Source organism: Dysidea avara, chromosome 7 (assembly GCF_963678975.1).
Source record: "Dysidea avara chromosome 7, odDysAvar1.4, whole genome shotgun sequence".
NCBI lineage: Eukaryota > Metazoa > Porifera > Demospongiae > Dictyoceratida > Dysideidae > Dysidea > Dysidea avara.
The window spans coordinates 38,984,993-39,003,882 of record NC_089278.1 but is presented as its reverse complement, the minus strand read 5'-3'; the positions used below and the strand labels follow the sequence as shown (position 1 = coordinate 39,003,882).

Below are 18,890 nucleotides of genomic sequence, written 5' to 3'. Positions count from 1 at the left end.
CACCAAATCAGGTTGGCTAAGGGTGGAGGAAAGATTGGTTGGAATGGTACTAGGAGGGCAGACACTAGCAAGATGATATCCTGGAAGGTCAGCATAGGGTTTATAATTGTCAGGTAACGAGAACCTGTAGGACTGAATCATGTCTCCAGGTATACCTGCCTTGATCAAGAGCAACAGGACATCCAGTCAAGATATCTGGGCTAGGGAGCTTGACAAAGGACACATTTAGGGCTAGTAATGATGTTCCACCTAGCCAGGTTCATATGAGTTGGTAGAGTGTCACAACCAGAACGTAGTAAGGACAGCTGTTTCTCAGGGAGGCCATACATCTATCTCTTCCATAAAAGACAAGCTTGCTCCAGAGTGACAAAGTCTAAAAATATATTTTGAACAGTTAATGTCTCAAATTTTGATTCCCAATAATCATGAAGTACATGGTTCTTGGACGCAGACATTGGCAACTGAAGCCTTAGCAGCAGATAATTTTCTTCGCCAATACCATAAACTTGATGCTGAATTGCTGGATAAATTTTTACTTGTTGATTCCTGGTCCCCTATTTTTGCTGTTGATATATACTACTATTTGTACTGAAGCATTTATTATTGTTTTGCAACATATCTTGGACACATTGGTGCCACTACATAGATTAAGCGTGAAGCATACTAGTGCTCCATGGAACCATTCTCACGAGATAATTTCCGCTAGGAAAAGAAGAGAGTAGTTGCATCGTAGGGCAATAAAATCTGGTGAACCTAGTGCTTGGTCTAGCTATAGACGCTGTCATAACAGAGTGACTACCATGACTCATTCTGCAAAGCGACAATATAGCATCAGATTCTGAGCAAGACTCTACCAAGTTTGGAAGCATTTTAACTATTTGTCTACTCATCCGAGGAGTTCGCACCAGACTCAGTTGGATGTAACTAGTGAAGATAGTAATCTTCACTGTCCAACTTTCGTCCAATCTCAGTGCTACCGGTTTTCTCTAAGATATTGGAAAGGGTTGTATCTGATCAGATAGTTGCTCATTTAAACAAGTATTTATTTTCACAAAGACAATCAGGTTTTTGTTATGGACATTCAACCCAGGATGTTCTGCTACATGTTTCGAACACCTTCTCTGGTACTATTGATTGTGGTGAATACGTTGGGGTTATATTTTTGGACCTATATAATCATTATCAGCATATAGCTAAGGCATTTGATTGTGTGGACCACTCCATTTTGTTGCAAAAGTTGGCTTGTTATGGCTTTAGTGATAGTACCCACTCTTGGTTAAGGAGTTTTCTAAATATACTATAATAGAATGCAGCAAGTTACATTTCATGGTTGTTTGTCAGCTAGTGGCTCCATCAAAGTGGGAGTCCCTCAGGGTTCAATTCTGGGGCCCTTGCTGTTTTCTATCTATGTTAATGACTTGCCAAATGCTATTTCTTTATCTGACATCAATATGTATGCGGATGATACTGAGCTTCACTTCAGCAATAGTGACCTTTCTGTAGTTGAAAAAACTCTTCAAGCTGATGTCTCCGCATGGCTGGTTGTTAACAGATTGAAGTTAAATACGTCTAAATCACTATGTATGCTCATTATGTATGCTCATTGGTTCTCGTCAGAGAACTAAAGGATTAAACCTTACAATAACATTGTAGTTTTAAAGCAGGTTTTTACTACTAAGTACTTAGGTGCGGTATATTTGGATCAACATCTTACTTGGCAAGTTCATGCATGTTCTTAGTAGTGCTAGAAGAAAACTTTTTGCTATAAACCAAGTCAAATCAGCTTCCTCTCAAGTTCTACAGTTGTTATATCAAGCCTATATTGTACCAATTATAGATTACTGTGTGGTCACCATCAAATTATACCGACACTCGTCGTCTGGAAAGACTCACTCTAACTTCACATCATCAGTACCTCCTTCTGATAACTTCAATTTGCGCATACTTTTCATACAGCTCTCAATTTCTCCTCCTTATCTACATCAGACTACATGACATTTTCTCGTTTGCTGTGGATGTCACTGGTCGTCCTGGTAGAAACCAACATGTATTATTTGTTCCTAGGGTTAGAACTGATTATGGCAAACAGTCACTGGCACAACCTTTTGGAATAGATTACCACTAGCACTCTATAGTGCTAAAACTGTCAGCATTTAAAAAATTGTATTGTATGTTGTTTTATTTTGTTTTGTGTGTATATACGTACAGTAAGTTACTTACTATTGTATTTTGTATTGTTGTATTTCTCATGGCATAGCTGAAATATAGCCTTTTTGGCTGATGCTGTTTTCCCTGATTTTTTTTTAAAAAGAAGATAAACAGTTAAGAACAGTAGGAGAGACATCTGGACTGTTGGCTAGTACAGAATATCGCAGCTCTACAATCAGTGAGTCAACTGACCACTCAATAGCCAGAACGTATGACAGCTTAGCTGACTGCTTCAGATGAGGAAAAAAGGGGAGACTCAACTCATCTGAGCCTTCCAGGAGTGCAATTTCAGGGGAGGTTCAACTACTCTTCACCAACTTCGATATTGATGACTGCATGTGCTGAAGTAATAGATGACACAGTAAGCCTCTCATATATACACAGGTACAGACCCCAGGTGTTAGTATGGGCGTCTATTAACTAAGGAAAAACCACATATCACCATCTGGTATAAAATGGGAATTAGTGCCTCAAACATGAGAAAGAAAACCATCAGTTTTATTGATGAAAACACAGTAACAGTATAATTATATCCTCGGACACATGCTACCACAAATAAGGCAATATAAGCTCCACAAGTGGGCATGGCTAGTCTCGCGTGGCCAGACCGCTTTTTCTCAGCAGGCGCTTATCGATTAAAATTATAAGCGCCTGCTCGAAAAAGCGCGATTAAAATTATAAGCGCCGTGCTGAGAAAAAGCGGTCTGGCCACGCGAGACTAGGGCATGGCAAGGGGAACAAAAAAACAAAAACAACATTACATATACACTCAATTAAAAAGACAAATAATATAAATAAACACTGTCTTAGTATCTTTAAAAAATTTTTTAAACTAGAAAAATTAATTATATTATACAAATACAACGTTCAAGTCTTCACACACCATTCCTGACAGTCCTTCGCCATAAATATCCTCCTAGAGGAAGAGATTGATATCGCTGCCACTGAGTCAAAGATTCTTTTACTTCTAGATTTAGTCATCGTAAACTCATTTTGATTTTTTTTTTCTTGAGCACGCTCCCGATTGTGGCGTTTGGTTCTGACTGGCTAGCTCGCTTGCTGTTCTATAAAGATGATTATCCCAGTTCGGTGCTTCACGTGTGGTAAAGTCATTGGTAACAAATGGGAGGCCTACCTTGGACTGCTACAAGCCGAATACACTGAAGGGTAAGTCTCGTGTATGTGTGTGGTGGACGTGTGTGGTGGACGTGTTCTCCCTCGTTGTAAAGCTCTTTATTATCTGATTTTATCAAAGACAGAGGGGCTCGAGGAAAACTACAGACATAGCTAACACTATAAAAACCGAGATGAAAACAAAAAGACCAAAACCAAGGGGTAGTCACTTCCACACCGCCAATTGATGCGCTCGCGACCGGGATCAAAAAGTTTGATCGCCAAAACATTGCCTTGATCACTTGATTTCATATTTCCAAGAGCCTTGATTCTTGATCGTCAACCTTAAAAGCTTGGTAAATTCTCATGTTTCCCAAAGTTAGCTTTCCAAAGGTGCTTGATTGCCACTTTTGCGGATGCCTTGATTGCTTGATTCACTGCAAAAATACCCCTTGATCACTTGATTAAATCTTGATCCCAGTCGCAAGCGCATCAATTGGTGGTATGAAGATGACTACCCCTTGAAAACCCTGCACAAACAAAACTAAACATATGGTGATGAGAGTCAGTAAAAATAATATTAAACTCGATAGAAATACATAGAGTGAGTGGCAGATGGAGCACACGTATATTTACAGGTTCTGTGAATTGCCACAAGAATTTATAAGACTTGTTGGAAATTGTGTGTAAAAGTTAGTTGCGCTTTAGAAATCCTGGGTGGCTAGAAATTGGTATGACTTTAGTGTTGTTCAAAGAAGGTTGAAAATTTTTGTAGTGTAAACGAAGACCATAGATAATAGACACCCCATACTGGATTGGAAACTCCTAATCTATCCACGCTTTGTGCCCCTTATACTGTACACAGTACCGGGAGTATATTTTATTTCCTTACTGGTGAGTAGTAAACGTACCGCTATGGAATATAAGATTTGGCCTATTCATAGTGGGTGTACTGATGTGTATTAGCTAGAAGTTTGACAAGCACGAAAGGTTGATACAAGAGGTGAGATTTGTGAACTTGACTAAACTGGAGCGAATATACCATGAAACATACCACTACACGTAGTGATAGTAAGTAATAAGCATCAGCCTTACACTAGACTTGTTCACCACACCATTTTCACAAACATGTTCAAATATTTTTTATACGGAAAGTGCCTATACCAGCCAGTAGTAAGCCAATCGCCACCCAAGAAACAATCTACTAAACTTACTAGTTAAAGCAACCAAGCTGTATCCAGACAGTAAAACAGAATCTTTGAATGAAAAAGAGTGTTTCAAAACTTCAGGCGCAAAACACAGATAGTCACGTAGTTTTGTATGGGCATTATATGTGTGCTTCCAATCCAGGTACTGAAGGATGTCTATTATCTATGTGAAGACTATCTGGCAGTATATACTTTGACGAAAAGTCCTAAGTATATCTTTTGCAGTAAGAAGTTCTGGCCAAAAGTGTGATTCATTCTACAAGCCGAAGTTTAAAAACTGTAACCACCAAACTCGCTACACATTATTGTACATTAGTACTGTATATTAGGGTTCATGGAGATTTGGTCTAAAAACCAGCTTCACAAGACCATCCTGACACCTTTGGTTAAGTATAACCAAATCCAACCTACCCTACATGCTTCCAATAGATTGCTACAATTTTTTTTAAAATTTATTCAGTGGAATTTTCTACTGACAGACTAACTGCCTGCCGGGAGTGTATAAACTAGTGATGCCATGATATATCGTATATCACGATAATCATGATAGAAACATTTCATGATAATCGTGATAGAAACATTTCATGATAATCGTGATAGAAACATTTCATGATAATCGTGATAGAAACGTTTCATGATAATCGTGATAGAGAAAAGGTATATCGTGATATAAAAAGATGCAAATTATTTAGTGAAAAATGACTTGGTATTTGCAAAGTACTTTAAAGTCAGTTATGAACATGTACAATAGCAGCTAATCTTATATTGGGAATACCAGTAAGTAGACTTGTGACTTGACCGTGTTCCCAAATGTGAAATCAATGATAAAAGTTAGCTAGCTGATTACATGTATGCATTGTAGAAGTACATAATGAACTATCTCGTAAGAATAAATTTAAGCCGAAGTCCTTTGTGGTGGTACCATATTGCACACTGAACTGAACCTTCATTACGGCAAATCTTACAGAATACAATGATGCTACAGTTTTCAGACAACTGGTAAAGTTATTAAGTCATACTAGTGTTACATCCGAATAAGTACAATACCTCCCCTTAAGTAAGCAAAAAAAATAGTATTTTCCTTGAAGTCACCTGTAGTTTAGAGTATGCTACACCTCTGGTATTAACACTTCATTCAAGAGTTACTAATAGTGGAGAGCGCAGGTTCACCAGTGCCTGCCTGCCTGCCTGCCTGCCTGCCTGCCTGCCTGCCTGCCTGCCTGCCTGCCTGCCTGCCTGCCTACCTGCCTGCCTGCCTGCCTGCCTGCCTGCCTGCCTGCCTGCCTGCCTGCCTGCCTGCCTGCCTGCCTGCCTGCCTGCCTGCCTGCCTGCCTGCCTGCCTGCCTGCCTGCCTGCCTGCCTGCCTGCCTGCCTGCCTGCCTGCCTGCCTGCCTGCCTGCCTGCCTGCCTGCCTGCCTGCCTGCCTGCCTGCCTGCCTGCCTGCCTGCCTGCCTGCCTCCCTCCCTCCCTCCCTCTCCACTTTTATTAATTCTTGCTTCATTTCACCATTCAAGTATTCCACAATCCCAGTAGTCCATTCCACTGTTTACACACTCCCCTGCCTGCCCGCCCGCCCGCCTGCCTGCCTGTCTTCAGCATAACTCAATAATAGCTAAGGTTACTGGCTTGATTTTTTCACTGTTGGATGTCACTTCAGTCCGACAGGTGCCTTTTGGCATGCTGCAGTACACATCATGGACTTACCTTTGTCCTCTTTTGTGTCTCATTTCTTTTTGCTGACAGCCTAAGTTGTCGATTCGTGGTAGTATGATGGCTGCCCTGCTACATTTGTAACAGGAATCGTCTGTATTTTCCATGGTGACTACAGAGGCCACTACTGTTCTTCATTTGTATAACTGTGTAACAGGCTGAGTATAGCTGAAAGCGAAGCATAATGGCAACTTTACTTTCCAGTCGGTAATTGATAATTGGGTGCACGTTCATACAAAAACATTAACTCCGATGCCATCCTTCTCTTTGATGTGGTATGCACAGGTTCACCAGTCATAATAATGTTACAAAATAAATAAACAAACAAGTATAAGGAAAATTAGGACAATTTTAAGTTCAATTAGGGATCATACATAGCTGCAGATATACTAGTGGACATTTAATCTCTAATACAAAGGGTAGTCTGTAAATATGTGTTCTCGGATTTTTTGAAAGACCTCTATAGATGCCTGTAGACCACAAACCAATAGAACAGCTCAGCTCATTGCTACACTTCCTCCAGAAGTATCTCATGCCCAAACTATTTTTCCATTAGTGGGGTGTGGTCTTCCCACAATGGTCTGGGTATACAGGTTAGATTAAAGTTATATGCAGGGTATGTACAGGTTAAACAGGGTACATACAGGTTATACAGGGTACATACAGGTTAAACAGGTTATATTTGTTCTTGTGTTACAACAACAGAAAGTGTTTCAATCAATTGAAAGCTAAAAATTACATGATTTCTGCTTCAAATTTGTTGCTGCACAAGAACTAGTATACAAGACCTGAGTTGTGTACTGTAGTGACATGACCTGAGTTGTGTACTGTAGTGACATGACCTGAGCTGTGTACTGTAGTGACATGACCTGAGTTGTGTACTGTAGTGACATGACCTGAGTTGTGTACTGTAGTGACATGACCTGAGTTGTGTACTGTAGTGACATGACCTGAGTTGTGTACTGTAGTGACATGACCTGAGTTGTGTACTGTAGTGACAAGACCTGAGTTGTGTACTGTAGTGACAAGACCTGAGTTGTGTACTGTAGTGACATGACCTGAGTTGTGTACTGTAGTGACATGACCTGAGTTGTGTACTGTAGTGACATGACCTGAGTTGTGTACTGTAGTGACAAGACCTGAGTTGTGTACTGTAGTGACATGACCTGAGTTGTCTACTGTAGTGACATGACCTGAGTTGTGTACTGTAGTGACATGACCTGAGTTGTGTACTGTAGTGACATGACCTGAGTTGTGTACTGTAGTGACATGACCTGAGTTGTGTACTGTAGTGACATGACCTGAGTTGTGTACTGTAGTGACATGACCTGAGTTGTGTACTGTAGTGACATGACCTGAGTTGTGTACTGTAGTGACATGACCTGAGCTGTGTACTGTAGTGACATGACCTGAGTTGTGTACTGTAGTGACATGACCTGAGTTGTGTACTGTAGTGACATGACCTGAGTTGTGTACTGTAGTGACATGACCTGAGTTGTGTACTGTAGTGACATGACCTGAGTTGTGTACTGTAGTGACATGACCTGATCTGTGTACTGTAGTGACAAGACCTGAGTTGTGTACTGTAGTGACATGACCTGAGTTGTATACTGTAGTGACATGACCTGAGTTGTGTACTGTAGTGACATGACCTGAGCTGTGTACTGTAGTGACATGACCTGAGTTGTGTACTGTAGTGACATGACCTGAGTTGTGTACTGTAGTGACATGACCTGAGTTGTGTACTGTAGTGACATGACCTGAGTTGTGTACTGTAGTGACATGACCTGAGCTGTGTACTGTAGTGACATGACCTGAGTTGTGTACTGTAGTGACATGACCTGAGTTGTGTACTGTAGTGACATGACCTGAGTTGTGTACTGTAGTGACATGACCTGAGTTGTGTACTGTAGTGACATGACCTGAGTTGTGTACTGTAGTGACAAGACCTGAGTTGTGTACTGTAGTGACATGACCTGAGTTGTGTACTGTAGTGACATGACCTGAGTTGTGTACTGTAGTGACAACAGTACTTAAGGGGTGTAGTCCATTCTATAGTCAAACTACCAATCAGATCAAACTGAGTGGTCTAATCTACAATGTAGAGTTGCAACGATACAGTGTGTAGACGTATCAATATATTACCTGTGGTATATATATCACGATACAGTGATATATTGTGTGATATAATATTTATTGTGTGATATATTGTGTGAATACAAAGTGGAGTCTAAGCAATGGTCTATGTTGTTTTTTTTAATGGTTTTTTTTTGTTTGTTAGTGGGCTAATTTTTATTATTGTTATTAAAGCTTTACAGTGGCCAGCACTGAAGGTCTGACAGCAACATGTGCTGCAGCCTTGGATTAACCTAACCTAACAAACTAGAATTGAAGACTTAAGAAGATTGCTTGACCTAGCTAACTTTTCTTTGAGAAGCATTACATACTATTCAGTTTGACCACAATGTACAATAATTTGATTGTCAGCCATGTTAACAAGCCACGATATGTCGATATATCACGATATGTGATATATCGATACGGTTTGACTTTGTATCGATACAGCGATATTGTCCTAAAATGATATAATACACGATATATCGATATATTCTGCAACAATGTGAGTATGATTAAATGTGATCAAACACATTGTAATTGATCAATGGTCATCATTGACTGATTAATACTATATAGACTGCTACTCCTCAGAGGGCATACATATCAGGCAAAGTCTGAATGCTCTGTGTTACAGCTAATATGTAACACTTATTAGGCTGATAGCCTGTACAGAGCGATCAATCACCCAAGCCAATACGAGTACAGCCACTGGATATATTATATATGCATACCTAAAATTTTCGATTATGGGTCAGCAGCTAGTACGTTCTCGGTTACGATGAACAGACATATCCTAGGGAAATCACAGAAAATTTTGCCTATGTGAGTTTAATGTTATAATCAGTGCTATTGAATCGTTTGTGGAAAAAGTACGGAGTTCACTAAAGGCCTATATAGGTGTAGGTAACTGATGAAGTGGCATGGCTTCACCCGATATTGGCTCACGAAACAAACTAAATTTGACTATAATAACAATAGGTTAGTGGGCGTGGCTCCATGTAAGCCTGTAATAACAATAGGTTAGTAGGCGTGGCTCCATGTAAGCCTGTATACAGCAACAGACATGGATTTGAGCACACCTACAACTGTGTTAAATAGACATGGCTGCACATATGCCTACAGACAATGATCCTGATAAGTGGAAGTGGTTCTCAAACGAAGCTGAACTGTAGCAAGACATGTTAATACACTTCACACATCAAACTAATATAATTCACACATGATGTAGTCAGACAGATAATCTGAAGATGATCAACCTGCTGGACTGAAACACTAGTAAGAACTACCTCATCATCTGTTGATTGTGTTTGTGTAAAGTAGTTCACTATTAGTTATCAATGTGATCGTAATGTGAGACTGTCTGAAATGATATCCTCAACAGTTTAGTCTCCTTGATTTGTTCTCATGCCTAAGCCTTACAAGTACACTAACATCATGAGTGACAGAGCAATGAGATATATTGCCATTGAGGGAAGGATGGTTAATACTAGACTATTATGTGAGACATCAAGTTATCAAACTTCTTACGTCAGTCCAAATTAAATGATACTATCCTAGTGTGTAAAAGTGAACTGTATCTACCAGTGGTCACTTTAGTCTCGTGGTGCCCGACCCTAAAAAGAGGGTCTGGTGAAACTGTACAAAAAGTTTGGTGCTGCCGGAATGTTGGAAGCTCCAATCAGATCGCTCCATTTCAAATTGATTATGTAATGCGTACATTTCAAAAGATTCGCAGCCTACGGTTAATTACATCCGGTGACTTTGTCACTTAAAATCGTTAAGAAAACAGCCATACAAGTCTGTTGGATTCGTTTTAATGTTGAACAAATAAAGTAGCGCCATTAGTTTGGTGATGCTGTAAGCGGATCTGGTTGAATGGATGTTGTGACGTAAACATTGCACCTACGTCGCTTGTAAACGTCATCCAATAAACATTCCAGAACTCAAACTTTTTGTACAAAGTTTCACCAGACCCTCTTTTTAGGGTCGGGCGCCGCGAGACTAGTGGTCACTGGACACCTCGTAAGGTGGCGCTGAACCGATTAAGTCCAGCCACACAAAACGATTTGTTTCAACCCACGCGTTTAATGAGCTATTTAGGGTGGCCCAAAACTTTGCTAGTGTACAACTTAATCTACGCCTAAAAAGCTGTTGTGATAACCTGTGATGCTTTAATTTAGCATACAAGGTTTCGTGAAATACCACGCCTTCATTTTTCGCCTACAAAACTCTTAAATTTTAACCCGATTTTTAAAGTAACTTGGCCGGTGAACAACCTAGCGCTAAGCCACTTCGATTCCAACCATTTCTCACCTTGTAGAACAATTCTACGCTTTCCTTTTCACTGATAACAACATGAAAAGTGATGAAAACACACACCTGTGGGCTACAACATTGGCTAACAACTCCATCAAACCCGAATCGCAAAAATTCCTAGCATACTATTGTTGTTTTTTTCACAGTACGTTTATATTTTAAAAATTTCACAACCAATAGAATAACAAGAACAACAAATTAAAAGTAACAAAGAAAGGGAAAAAAGCAATAAGAGTTACTGCTTAATTGATGGGAGTCTTGACTCTACTTGAATGAGGTCAATTGGTGCTGATCCTAAAGAGTGGCCAAAGGATCCCTTTGAGGATCTAGGACCCCTCATAATTGCTGACCTCAGAAGTGAAAAAGACAAGCAGCACCAGATCCACCCCATTACAGTAGCATAATTGTAGAGTATCGCTTACCCAATTCCTATACCAAATTTTGATGGCCTGTGGTGCATAATTTTGAAGTTATTTAGCGAGAAAGGAGGCGGTGTGGCTAGTCAGGGTGCAGTCCGTATAACAGTAATCACGCGATGGCAGCTGGTGCTGTTCGCCGGTGAATTAACCAGAGTTGTGACAAGCTAATAGTTTTAAAACGTGAATAAACGTTAGTTGTATCAACAAAAGTAGCTGGGGAGTCTGACAGAGCTTGTTCTGTTAGTCCACTGAGACGCTTCGCTGTGGTCCATGGATTTCCGCGTTTGTTCGCGCATGACCACAAACATGCTGTACAATTAACTTTGTGTGGCTGCCCTTAATCAGTTCAGTGCCACCATAATAACAAGTCAGGAAGTGTCCACTAACTCTATGAAGTGTTGTTGTCAGGTCAGCCAGAGTAACAGCTTGGTATGGCTGATGTAATGTGTTGGAATGTTGCTACTACAAGAGTTCTGTCATGAAACTGTTTCCTTTAATGGTTCTGAGTGGCTGCTAGCACACCATGTTCTAATGGTCTTCATTTTAAGAAGAATTCAGAATAAGTGGTCCCAGTATAGCCTGTACAAACACACTGTCCCCAGTATAACCTATACAAACACACCGTCCCCAGTATAACCTGTACAAACACATGTCCCCGGTATAACCTGTACAAAAACACTGTCCCCAGTATAGCCTGTACAAACACATGACCCCAGTATAACCTGTACAAAAACACTGTCCCCAGTATAGCCTGTACAAACACACTGTCCCCAGTATAACCTGTACAAACACACTGTCCCCAGTATAACCTGTACAAACACATGTCCCCAGTATAACCTGTACAAACACAATGTCCTCAGTATAACCTGTACAAACACACTGTCCCCAGTATAACCTGTACAAACACGCTATCCCCAGTATAACCTGTACAAACACAATGTCCTCAGTATAACCTGTACAAACACACTGTCCCCAGTATAGCCTGTACAAACACACTGTCCCCAGTATAACCTGTACAAACACTGTCCCCCATAATAAATACTATTGTGTTACTATTTGAAACTTCTCATTAGGTGAAGTGTTAATTACTGTGTAACTACTGATGATCATTGGCCTGGTAAAAGTGATTGTGTAAAATGAGTGCTGTTGGGTTGGGTTTCAGTTTGCTCCAACTTATGATAGTTCATCGGTTTACAGTCTTTGCATACAAATTTCTTCTGATAAAAGAATTTATCCAGAGTTCACGAAGTGTTGTCAATGGATACACACTGTAACTATGTGCACACTTGACCACACCCACATAGCAACTGTCTACTATGACTGGGAGGATTGTCTAAACTAATGTGGTGTTTGTACAGCTGAAATGTACACAAGTTGTACAGTGCTCTGTTACCACATAGAGGACAAAGCTGTTGTTCTGCTACTGTATAGTAGCAGTAGTACTGTATAGTAGCAGTAGTACTGTATAGTAGCAGTAGTACTGTATGGTAGCAGTAGTACTGTATGGTAGCAGTAGTACTATATAGTAGCAGTAGTACTGTATGGTAGCAGTAGTACTGTATAGTAGCAGTAGTACTGTATGGTAGCAGTAGTACTGTATAGTAGCAGTAGTACTGTATGGTAGCAGTAGTACTAGTAGGGTTAGGGTTAGGGTTAGGGTATGGTAGCAGTAGTACTGTATAGGGTATGTTAGGGTATGGTACTGTATGGTAGCAGTAGTACTGTATAGTAGCAGTAGTACTGTATGGTAGCAGTAGTACTAGTAGTACTGTATGGTAGCAGTAGTACTGTATAGTAGGGATTCAGGAGCACCCTCCTAAATGCTGCTGCTAAAAACCATTGTTGTGACATTGTATTGAACCTTTAGAATCTTACGTGATATTTCCTTTGTTGTCTGAGATTAGTAACCTGTAGTCTTACTACATTCATCAAACGAAAATTGGCAAAGCCAAAAAACAAAATGTGACCTAATTTGGGAAAACTGTTGATCTATCAATAGATTATGAGATATGCAAATCAATGCAGTGTAGCTTGTGATGGTCAATAGCTATGGGTTTGAAATTTTCACTGTGAATGCAGCCACCCATATAGTGTTTATTTCACTTCAACCCATAGCAAGCTAGCTGTATTGATATAACCATGATTTTGAGCACCTTTTTTCATGATGGTATCTGTAACAGAAGCAAGTCACCATGGGTGGTGGTGGACAGGCGGGCGATTGGTAAAATGGCCGAGTGGGTCATATGGTGTCTCCAGCCTTAATATTGAGTTGTTCCCAAGATCACATGTGCCACTGAAAATTAAAGAAATACGATATCTGGGTAAAGCACTGGTGTAGGTGTGCCAGTCACTGGGAAAGCTCTGAAAGCTGAAACATGAGACTAGAGACATGGACAATATAAATAATCTATGAAAGCATCTTTGGCTGAGCTACTATGAGCTAAATGTTAAGGTATGGTTGAAAGAAAGAAAAACTGCTCATTACCTTTTGCACACTCTAACGCTGAAACTTATCATTTTCAAGGAATGTAATTCACAAGCTTTTCTCTGCACTGTGACCTTCAACAAGCTGTAGAGAATGAAAGGAAGCACGTACAAACTCTCTTAAAGTAGGCAGATGATAAGTACTTTGCTTTGAGCATGAAACATGTTGATACACATGGGAACTGGCTAGTAAGCTGTTTGATGGATGGTCGATGGACAGCTTTTCAGTTTTATGTAGATGTATTGGGACATATCATTGCTAAACAAACTGATAAATTTTAAAATGAGTAGGGATCCAAGCAATAGAAGGTATGATGTTATTACAACACAGCTTGGTGGGAAAATCCCTACTTTGGCAATGACAAAGTAATTGTGCCAATATGAAGCTTTTCTCACATAGCTATGTTGTAATACCATGATTTGTGCCTCTTGGTACTTTTCATTCTGCATTTGTAACATTTCAGTATTTCAGCTCCATTTTTGTACTATAGTTATATGAAATAAAGACTTATTTAATGCACTACAATAAATAGCACTAATGATATGAAACGATGAACCTCTGGATGCCCAGTGGTAGTGTTGATAAATATTATTTTTGTTGATGTCAAAGTACTCTAATTGAACAATCATTTACACAAACTCTCCCTTGGTTAAGGTGTAATGGATCAATCAGAAACAAGGGAGGTCACCTGGAGATTGCTAGTGAACATTTAATTCAATCACAAGCATAGATCCAGTAGTATATCTTTGGTGTAGGCAACCTCCCTTGTTTCATTGTTTGATCCTTTAAATTCCTTTGTCTCTTTGTTGTCACCTTACTATTAGGGTGTGTGGTTCCTAGAGGTTACTAGATCCAGTGAGTGTATATCCTGAGAATTATTCACTATAATTAGAAAACCTCAATAAGGGCAAAGATTTAGTCTTGATGTTTCTGGCCAGCTCCATACACAAAACAGTATATACCAGTAGATTGTTGTTGTTGTTGTGGTTGCTAAGGTAACCAGATATGGTTATTGTATGGTTTCATTATTATGATTACAATTCCTTAAATAACACTGCTTTATATGGTCTATTCTAAACAGGTCATGTACCAGCTATTGTATTTGTGAGTTAAAGGATTATGTGTTATTGCTATAGAGATGCTCTGGATGCCCTGGGGCTGAAGAGGTACTGTTGCAGAAGAATGTTGTTATCCCACGTTGACTTGATTGAGAAACTACTCAACTATGCTCCATTAGAAAAATAACAAGTGTATTATATCATGATAAATAGCTGCTACAAGTGCACATTATAATACAGCAATGTTGTGTCATATTTGTCCTCAGGCACGTTGTAACACGATAGAATTGTTAATGGCCATGAATAAAAAGAAACTCATCACCAATAGTGACACCTAAACAATCATTATCATGTAATCATATTTTATTCCAATTATAACTCACCTCAAATACAGCAAACACAATACCCACAATCGCTATGATCAGCAAGTTACGCTCCACAAAGTCACTGAATGCATCACGGCAACCCTACAATAAGTGTGGTTACTGGGGAATTTCAGTTCTGTTTGAAAATTGTGTTGTTTGCATGATAACATCAAGTTTAAAACAATGTGATTATATCATTCCACAAACCACTTAGCTACTTTCAGAAATGAAAACTGCTACCATATCAGTAGCAGGATTTTTAAGCATTGGTATCATCCAAATTTAATGGGGCAAAAGATTTTGAGCTGTAATAACCTAAAGACAGTTACTGTGGTTGACAACGTAAATGACAAAACGTATCATACTCAAAATCAGTACAAAACTAATCAAATCATTTCTTGTCTTCAGACGGTTTGCTCATAATTTGACGCCTGCTGGTTCAATGTGCTTAAAACTTGTGATTCAAGAACAAAGTCCCCTTCATTGAATGGTCCAAACTGTGGAAGCACATGGGTTGTTGTGGTGAAGTTATAGGAGGTGTTTGTAATTGTAATTTTGTTTGCTTCGTGCCACTGTATATCCACTAGAGTATCTGGAGCCCTTTACCAATAGAAACTAGTAATGTTATTATTGTTAACAACTTTACAGCCAATGGACTAAGAAGTCACGCACATACAGTGCAGTACAAACAAAGGTAAATGTGCTGAAGGTCTGGCAGAATTTACTTCTGCCAGACTTAATTGATTACAATAACAAGTAGTTAATAGAAGTGTGGCCTAATGATCCTTAGTAATTCAAAGGGACTCCATCAGATGTGTAGCTAGCACAACAAGGAAATGTGATGATTGCACTTCAGAGCAGAACAAGGAAACTAAATGTGGTGATTGCACAATGGAAGACAAGGAAATGTGCTGAACAAAGAGAATGAAATAAACTTCACCTATAGATAATACTACAAATTAGCTACAGAGTTTTGCAGAGAGAATCCCTTTGAATTACTGGGTGGAGAGTGTCCAGACACTCTCCACCCACTATTATCAACTATTGGTACCACCTACTAACAACTGTGGTTTCAATCTCTGTAAAATTTGTCACAGGTTGTAATTGCTACCAGTAGTTGGATATCCCATAGAAACCTCAAAAGTGACAGCTGAGGATAATTCCCTTATAAGTTATTCATTGGAATGTACAAACTGTTTGAAAATTAATCATCAGGTGAAGTATATACTCATGTTGGATACATACCAGAGTGGTAAATAAGATCTGCTGTTTTTGTGCATAACTTACACTTACAAAGTGCCACTTACAACTTGGTACCTAGAGAGACCAAAGGCTACTGCTCTGTTGAATAGTTCAAATTAGAAGTCTGTGTGTTGTTGTGGTGAACCGGGAGTTTATGATTAAAAGATGCATGGTCTACACTATAGCAATTTGGATACTTGAGACCTTGACAGAAACAAGGCTGCGCAGAACGCAATTTGTTAAGTGTACATATATACACTAAAAGATCAAACACTAGCTGAATTAACCTCTTAGCTAAGTCATCATATGACCTGTACAGTATTGCTTACATGACTGAACTGACAAGTAGCTACTGCACAAGCCGACCCTCAGGCCTGCCTTACCTCATCAAAAGCTCTACTATCAGGGCAAGCTGTTGGTTCATCATTACCACAGCAAGAAGCTGGTAGTCGCCCTAGTTCCATGGTGTAGGGTGAGAACAGAGCCCAATCAGCAGTGTTATTAACCCCACAACACTCAAGAGAATCTTGGATAAAGTCAATGACGTCATTAAGGTCTTCATCATATGCGGTGTTATTGGAAGGATAATAACGCCCCAGTGCCCTCAGAAGGTCCTCTTCAATTACGTCCTGATCCTAATTGAGATTTAATTAATACGGAGCAGCCCGCCACTTCGTGCGGACACTTACAATATCATCAGCTTTAGCGAAGGCGTAACCCACTGCGGCGATCTCCAAGGCGATCACAAGGAACACCACCGCCAAATACTACACCACTGTAAATAGCAACACTGACATCACTTAATACACACTACTTACCACTAGGAGAAGCAGACGCCATTTACCCCATGCGCCAATAACCCCCACGATAGACACGGCTACTAGCATTATTCCGCACACAATAAATAAGGCTCCCCCGCTAGTGTAGTCCTCCGATAACACTTCCTCTAATGCACTCTCCACTATTATCTGCCATATCCCGAGCCCCAGGGACGCCAGACCTAGTAGCTGTATGAGGACAATTAGTACAACGCGCTAAATAGCTAGCTACCCGCTCAGGCTTACCAGTATCGGTATGTTAGAGAATATGAAGAACCATCGGATGCAGTTAACGAAACCGCTCAATTCTACACCCATGACTACTCTTTTCTCTCTAAAGTGTTAAAACTACGCCCAACACCAAATTTGTTAATTATTTCAGTGACGTCACTATATATTACATCATTATATACTGTTATAATGATTGATTGGTTGACTTTTTGTTTAAACTCATGACATTTGGCATAGCCGTACATACCAGTCATAGCATACAAAGACAAAGTACAAAAACAAAGAACATGCACACACAAATAAATAAATGACAAATAGCTAGCTACAAAAAGTTAGAAAAGTAATTATACGTACACATTAGTCAGGTAGTAAGACTTCATTAATGAGACGAATTCCCCACACTTGCATGGTATATATTTCAAATGGTAATTTATTCCATCAGCAAGTGACACTGTGTCGGAAATATTGCGGTGTTGTGTTAGCAAAATAGTCCTTACTTCGAATGTGTGCATGCAGCCAAATATTATTGGAGGCTGCAGTTGCAGGCACTACATGGTAATATTGATGGTGAAGTGCTGGTAAGCTACAGATTTTGAGTTCTTCAGATATGTTAGGTCAACCAAGCTGTTCATGTGGCACAGACACATGGTCAAATTTTTTAAGAGATAAAACCACCCTCACTTCCCGATATGCTGTGAGTGGCTAACTTGTTGATTGAGAAGAGGGGTTCCCCACACTGGTATAGAACATACCTGATATGTGGTAAAATCAAAGACTCCATCAACAACTTAAGAAGTGGAACAGGAACGGTGATTGCACTCACTGAGATACAAATAGTAAGAACACACACCAGAGCATTCCAGTCCTAAATAGCTTTGCTGTGTGACGGCTGGTCTTCAATCATAACAGGAGACTTCTTTTTGTTGTACTTGGAAGAGAACCACATCACACTTGATTTGCTGATGTTAAGCCGCATTTTACTCTCCACTTAGAAATAAGTTCTAGGTCATGTGATAGCTTCTTCTCCACCCGTTCACAAGTATCGCCAGAACAAATTAGAGTTCTGTCATCAGTAAACTGCAAAAGGTTACCATGGTGCACCTGGAAGGACATATCATTGACATAATACTAAAAACAGAAGTGCCCCTAAGGCCGGCACTTCCCTGTGGAATACCTCCATGAACAGGTATCCATGATGTAAAAGAGCCCTTGGGCTTAACTCGCTGCAAATGATTGCACATCAAATAAAATCAGTAAACCAAGCTATTTCAGTTCCACGAACCCCCATAATTATTATTTAAGCGTTGCACCAGTAAAGAATGATCAAGTGAGTCAAATGCTTTCTTAAGATCAAGGAAAGCTGAGCACACAACTTTGTGATGGTTTAATGATGACCTGGGGGGTTGTTGATTGTATGTTTGCTGCCATACATCTAAGTGGTGTTTGTAGCAAGGCCTGTGTACAGGGGCATAGCCAGGATTTTTTGAAGGGGGGTTCCAGCACCAGCATTGAGTTACTATAAGCAGGGGTCTGGGGGCGCAGCCCCCAGCCGCTGAGAGACTTTCAATATTTTAATAAATCAAAACTCAGCAAATTGCT

At 39.9% G+C, this 18,890-nt stretch overlaps 1 protein-coding gene and 2 long non-coding RNA genes across 3 annotated transcripts; 1 reads left to right on the top strand and 2 right to left on the bottom strand.

Annotated features, from left to right (window-relative positions):
- Window positions 1–1,739: 1,739 nt before the first annotated feature.
- LOC136260386 (uncharacterized) lies at window positions 1,740–2,834 on the bottom strand. Its single transcript, XR_010703521.1, has 2 exons — window positions 2,221–2,834; window positions 1,740–2,060 (listed from the first exon to the last, which is right to left on the bottom strand). It is a non-coding gene; the product is annotated as an uncharacterized lncRNA (long non-coding RNA).
- Window positions 2,835–3,028: 194 nt separating this feature from the next.
- Window positions 3,029–15,024, top strand: LOC136260385 (uncharacterized). Its single transcript, XR_010703520.1, has 2 exons — window positions 3,029–3,375; window positions 14,714–15,024. It is a non-coding gene; the product is annotated as an uncharacterized lncRNA (long non-coding RNA).
- Window positions 14,807–17,446, bottom strand: LOC136260384 (23 kDa integral membrane protein-like). Its single transcript, XM_066054097.1, has 6 exons — window positions 17,307–17,446; window positions 17,061–17,249; window positions 16,932–17,009; window positions 16,626–16,877; window positions 15,019–15,102; window positions 14,807–14,969 (listed from the first exon to the last, which is right to left on the bottom strand). Exons 1-6 carry the CDS (start codon window positions 17,376–17,378, stop codon window positions 14,898–14,900), a joined length of 747 nt encoding a protein of 248 aa, XP_065910169.1. The 5' UTR covers window positions 17,379–17,446; the 3' UTR covers window positions 14,807–14,897.
- Between the last annotated feature and the right edge of the window lie 1,444 nt (window positions 17,447–18,890).

What these genes read in the sequence shown, in the direction of transcription:
- LOC136260384 (XM_066054097.1), bottom strand. Translation starts at nt 17,378, where the DNA reads ATGGGTGTAGAATTGAGCGGTTTCGTTAACTGCATCCGATGGTTCTTC. An exon ending in TCTCTAACATACCGATACTG is followed by an intron (nt 17,250 to 17,306) that starts GTAAGCCTGAGC and finishes GTCCTCATACAG; the next exon opens with CTACTAGGTCTGGCGTCCCT. An exon ending in TTGTGTTTGCTGTATTTGAG is followed by an intron (nt 14,970 to 15,018) that starts GTGAGTTATAAT and finishes ATGATTGTTTAG; the next exon opens with GTGTCACTATTGGTGATGAG.